General features: G+C 38.8%; 1 protein-coding gene across 1 annotated transcript; it reads right to left on the reverse strand.

The window, feature by feature from the left end:
* Window positions 1-411: 411 nt before the first annotated feature.
* Window positions 412-5,631, reverse strand: LOC138056302 (uncharacterized). The gene is made up of 9 exons (XM_068902086.1): window positions 5,263-5,631; window positions 4,155-4,631; window positions 3,686-3,888; window positions 3,028-3,574; window positions 2,208-2,646; window positions 1,804-1,975; window positions 1,332-1,480; window positions 912-1,103; window positions 412-551 (listed from the first exon to the last, which is right to left on the reverse strand). The coding sequence occupies exons 1-9, from the start codon at window positions 5,629-5,631 to the stop codon at window positions 412-414; spliced, it is 2,688 nt and encodes an 895-aa protein (XP_068758187.1).
* Between the last annotated feature and the right edge of the window lie 585 nt (window positions 5,632-6,216).

Here is a 6,216-nt window from a genome sequence, read left to right on the forward strand (position 1 = left end):
AAGGTTCCATTGTAACATGTGAACATTGCAGACAGCTGCATGGAGGCCATTTACATCCTAACGTGATGGCCCATCACCTAGGTCTATTAAGTGCCTTTGAATTGAATTGTTGAACTACTCTCTTGTTTAATCTCAAATGTACACGTAACACGACATAGCGGGCACCTACCTAGGTATTTGAAAGTAGTGTTTTAACAAAGTGAAATCAAATTTAACTGTATCACATGTAATAATAGCTCTGATTGGGCCTTGTCAGTATTCAACATTGCTGTGTGATATATTTAAGTTCCCTAAATATAATCATAAAAGGGGGGTAAACCACTTTGCAGTATAATGAATTGAATCAAACTTTGACACATAGAAAATTATGAATTAATAGAGTGGAAGCCAATTTAATCAAAGCAAGTCTATTTAACTCTGGTCTATGCAGAGAGCAGCTTTATGCCCTTTTTTTGGCTTTCCACATTTTGCACATGTTGGCTTTTTTCTCTTCTTCTTAGGTGGTGCTTCAGATGAAACTGTACTTGCTTGCAACTGGTCTTGCTCCTCACCTACAAAAAGCAAAATTTTCATTTTTTTAAATAAAATGCATATATGTATATTAAACACTCAGGTGTTATTTTTTTTGGTATGACCCTCTAAGCATAATCTTGTGCATGTCATTTGGTACGGTATATAGGTTTTTTTACATATAGCCCTCTGTGCAAAGTCATAGGGCATCAATTGGCAGGGTTTGGGTCTTAAACGGGTATCAAGTTTGATTTTCTTTATCCTGAAATAGAGAAAGGGCTTCAGAGCCTTTGCTGTACATACTTATTTTGAATTTTAAGGGAGCACCCTCTCCCCCCAGCTGGGTGCTAGTGTTTACATGTTCTTTAGTTGCTATAATTAGTTGGATATTCATGTTTCACCTGCAGGATACAGCTGTGTGGCTTGTCTTTTCTGTCTCTTTTTGTAGCTTTCAACAGCATCTGCTTTTTTCATCCTGTCCTTAAACTGTGAACTGAGTGAAGGTGGAACCTTTGCGCTGTACCTGTCTACCACATTTGTAAGCTCTAACCTTGAGGTGTTGAAAAGTTTCCCCTTTATTTCTTGGACATAATCTATTAAAACACCAATGATGATCACAATGTCAATAAAAGAACTGTTACTGTACTACATGAACATGTGAAATTAAGATACTACATATACAATAAAAACGAATGAAGGTAGGCAGTAGACATTGTTACAGGGATGCCTGGAATAAAACTTCAAGTGACATATGAAATATGTCATATGAAATAATGCAGCTAGCAGAAAACATCCCTGTGTAATTGAAAGTGGAAACATACCATACGTTGGTGGCACTGTGACCTCACGGACAACCTCATCGCCCAACTTAAATTTAGGATAGGTTACTTTTAAGTACTCCTCTCCATCAACAGATATCTTTGTTTGTCGTTGTACGTTCTCATTGAAGTGGAGAGAGGCCAAAATGTGCCTATTAATATATAACGAAACACAATGACAACATGAAATTATAACTAAAATGGAAACAAAATAAGACCGTGAATTCACACTGAGTTAAACTGATGAATTTTCCCGAGCAAAAACATTCATATAACAAACAGTATCAGGGCAGATGTCAGTGACAAAACCTAGAGATAGAGCAACCAGACAATAGAAAACACATCTACAGTAAAACCATACAAACTATGCCTCACTGGATAGCAATTTCTCTGTTAGATAGCATTACCCTTCCTTTGAACAGGGCCAGGGAATGCATGTGTCAATAGCAATTGTAACCATTTTGGTGTACTATACCTGCAAAAAGTCCCAAGCCAAGAAAAGCAAACCATCTTTGGATGCCAGTGGTTCAAGGTTGAGTGAAAGCCTTCAAGACAACTAGTCTGGGCATCAGCAGACAGTTTCTTGATGTCATTAACCAGACGCACATTAGTTAGGAGGCTGCTGAGTTTGTCGTAACCCTTAGTTCCTAAAAGAAGGTAAAAGATAATGCATGTTTAACCGTACAAAACTATTTGATTCAGGAAGTCCCTGTTCTTGTTGTTATTTTTTGAGTAAGGACCAAAACAATTCAATATCATTTTGAATTAATGCTATAATTCTGGATTATAATAATTTTTTGTGTACTATGGGTTTATCAATGGTAAATGCCTAGCTCCAAAACTATATATTACTACCAAACAAGACTGACTATAATTCACCTATCTTGATCCATCTTCGATTTTCAATCTGATCATCATGAGCACATTTGTTGAACAGGGAAGATTCATGATTGTTGTGTTTATTGGCCACATGCTGCATGAATGACATCCACTTTGCAGCGATCAACTCTTCAAACCCCTGCTTTGTAGATGTGGCACACCAATACAAATGGTTATGTGCACCTTTGACCCAGTCAGCAATTTTTTCACAACCTTTCTCTTTCCCCAGTTTTGTCATTGCCTTTCCAATTGAGCGTGCCACATGCCAGATGTCAAAGAAGTGGGCACAACTTGTTTGATATTCCCGTATCCATTTGGCAATTCCCCTGTGTCTGTCAGAAATGAAAACTTTAATGGAAATGCCAGCAGTTTGAAGATAAGAAAAGCAACGTTTTGCCCCTTCAAGCTCCATGGCAGTGCTGCTACCAGTTTCGTTTGCCTGCAGAGAGATTAAAAACTGGTAATAATTTGTTCATAACTAAATGATAATTTGTCGTTAGCAAATAAAAAGGGATGAAAACTGACATGTAATAGACGATATTGCCAAATAAAAGCAAGTTGGGTTACATAGGAACACTTCGAAAAGTAAGTAAGAGTTAGAAAAAGTCAGAAGATGAACTACATAAAAATATCAGACACTTCAACTTGCCACCTCCCCCCCTCCCCCCCAAAAAACTACAATGTTAAATTTTTACTTCCTTGACATTTGATTTTCTGGAATCCACTGTCATGGTGATGATTGGTCAATTTCATCTAAAGCAACAATATCTTTACATAGCTAGTCATTTAATTTAAATATTTAACTGTTTGGACTTGCTACCTGCAGAATTTCAAAATGCACAATTTTGAGAAGTTTGTTAGAGAACATTGAGTAGGCTCCAAATTTAGCACTGTGGCCCATTGAATCGAAACGCCCGTCTCCACTCCGCACAACATCTTTCAGTTCCTTAAGTTTAGAAATGAGGCCTGCTTGGTACTGTTCCCCATAGCTAATCACAGCTGGAAATAGAAAGCTCCTTTGATGGTAAAAGAATGTTCTCGCAGAGAAAGCTGACAAGCCCATGTGCTTGAACACCAGTAACACTTTGCTGATAGATGCTCCAGCCATCAGTATAGCAAAACTTAACAATATGTTTCCAAGGGGATGTTTTCCTCCAAGGGTCATGGGCTGGGATTTCCACACAAACGCATCATCGCCACAATGTTGACATTGCTGACTTGCAATCACCATGGTTCCCCTCTGTTTCATGGTTACTCTTGGACCACTTGTTTTACATTTAAAGCAAAACAGAGAAAACAGTACCAAAAGCTGGGTGAACAACACAATAAACTTAGGCTCATCTTGTGCTGGAGTTCCCTGGTCAACCCTGAATGAAAATTTAAAGATGATAAGTTTTACTAGTTTTTCTTACCTACATGTATATTTACATTCTGAAGCATGACCACAAGTTCACATTCAAAGCATGCACATAATTTACGTTATGGTATTCGCTGTTTCGTCTTCTTCTATTTCATCTTCACTTTGTGAGCTGAATGCCTCCGAACTCTCCTCCTGCTGGAGCCATTCAGTGCCCTCTTCATCATCATCCTGAGGTTCACTGTCAGATGATTCGGCTTCCTCCTTTTCTTCTTTGATTTCTTCAGGGTTATCTTCTCTTGTTAGGTCCTTTGGATCATCATTCTAACAACCCAAAGATTAATTAAATAAGGGACTACAGAATTATGACTCCTTAGCACAGTCCACTACTTGAGGTAGATCCCATTTTACAACCACAAACACATATATACATAATTTAGCAAGTGATCAGTGCAGTAAGTTGGAGGTCTCCCACCTCGTGTGTTCCCCTGACAAAAAGCTTGTTACATACATGTATTCTCCATGAACAAGAAAACAAACTTAAAGTTACATGCATGCAGTCACATCACAAGATAGTGGATTGAGCCTACCTGTTGAACCAGAAGTTGATTACATTTTTCTTTTAGTTTCTCAAGTTTCTTCTGGAGCCGGCTGTGTTTCTTCCGAAGGGACTTGAGCTTCTTTGCCCTGCCAGAACACTTTGTGCAGGGTACTTTTCTTTTATTTGAAGTCGAAGAGCTAGTCTGAAAACCAGACCCTGATGGCGTGGGTTGCGTTGAGGCTATGGAGCCTGGTCTTACAATAGATAAGCTTGAAAAAGCCGTTTCAGCTTCTCTATCTTGTGCTTCAGTAGAAACTGACACAGGAGTGACATCAACATCAAAACACATGGAACTGGAGCCAGGAGTCTTAATGCCAGCTGGGCCACCTGAACTTGTATCTGGCTTAGCATACTCAGTCATAGCTGGTTCAGTAGTGCTGGTACATGGAGTTTCAGTAATAGGGAGAATCTTTCTCCGTTTTACTGAAGTAGCACCATCACTTCCAAAAAGTGCATCTCTTTTGATCTGAAAAATTATGTTGACCAAAGACGACATTGAATCACTTAATGTGCCCTTTCAACATATCAGCCGCAAATGAAAGACAAGCATCTAGTTAATTATTGTAAAATAACTTAAAATCCGTAAGATTCAGTTATACAGCATTTTGTCCAATATATCTTGTTGGCATATTGTACCATTTGGATTTTAAAAGATTGAGTGTTACTTCCGGTGCATTTGATAATTATTCATACGTATCGAAAGCTTCAAAAGGGTTCCACGGCAAACATTATGCAAATAAGTGGGCCCGTTATTCTGCAGACAAGCCAAATACGGCATTCTAATCAGCAAAGAAAGCATTCATCTTTTTCACATGTTCACATCACACAATAGTATTCCTTCCGCTAATAACCAACCGGAAGCGTCAACAGCTGTGTCCAGCAAAAGGGATCGAAGTTGTTGACCCGTTCACTATTAAACCCAAAAATAAAAAGAGAACCTTACAAACGAAACAAATCGCGCAGGAAAGGTCACAATTGGCTTTTCAGGAAATTAATGGATAACTTACGCCGATGTGATTTCATAACAACTACAACTGTAGGCCGAGGGCCCGCATTTAGCTTAGGTATCTTATAGGAGATTACTGTTGTCTACTCACCATTCGGCGCTTTCGCGAGGTCAAGGGAGACGTGTATGGCACAACTGTATCTTTGGAAGGAATAGATCCAAGAATCAAACGCCGTTTTTGGTTTACAGGATTTCCGCTTGCGTCGAAAGCAGCAATGCTCTTAGAATGAAAGCACGTTTCATCGAAATGCGCCGAACACAGTGCTGAAGATTTTGTCGAGACGAAATCTTTCCTGTGAATTCGGACAAACCGAGTCCACTTCTGCCATAAAGTTTCGTCCTTCGGAAAATAATGCATAGTAATTCCCGGCGTGCCGGTCTTGTTAGTGCAATTTACAGCGCCGGGGCCGCCAGCAGCACAATACGTTTTACCAGGACATCTTTTTTTAGTCTCTGCCATGATACTTCCACCACCGATCGTGTCTTCTGCGCGACTAATGACATCACATCCTTGTAATGCTATCGTTTTGGCCGAGCGGAAAATTGAGACACTATCCGAGCGCCAAATTCGAACTTCGCGCCCCGAAAAAAAAACCTTAAAGAAGGTTGTACTCACCGAAAATTACATTTTTGTACTCAGAAACTGCTAAAGTATCATATCCAGTAAAACATTTTTTTACTTTATATGCACTTTAAGAAACATATCGCATTGTGTCAGAGAAAACACTTCAAAAATATTTTTGAATGAAAACAAAAACACTTATTGATACTTCAACTTACTGGACCTTAATTATGTAATGAATAGCTAATCTGAAGGGCTTGTGAAATGAAACGTGAGACAACTTTAGACAACGGTCAAACTAATTTTCGTTCACTTCATTTAACCACATATTTAATTTTTGTTGGATACAGATTTTATGTACAAGTTGGGTTGTGCTCCAACAATTTCTTTTGCAAGTTGGGCCTCACCATGCCAAAAATTGGCTGTATGTGCAGTATTTTATCTAATTTGTTTCAAGTAGTGGTGTACTTCACAAGCACATAT

This window comes from Montipora capricornis, chromosome 7, assembly GCF_036669925.1.
Source record: "Montipora capricornis isolate CH-2021 chromosome 7, ASM3666992v2, whole genome shotgun sequence".
Lineage (NCBI taxonomy): Eukaryota > Metazoa > Cnidaria > Anthozoa > Scleractinia > Acroporidae > Montipora > Montipora capricornis.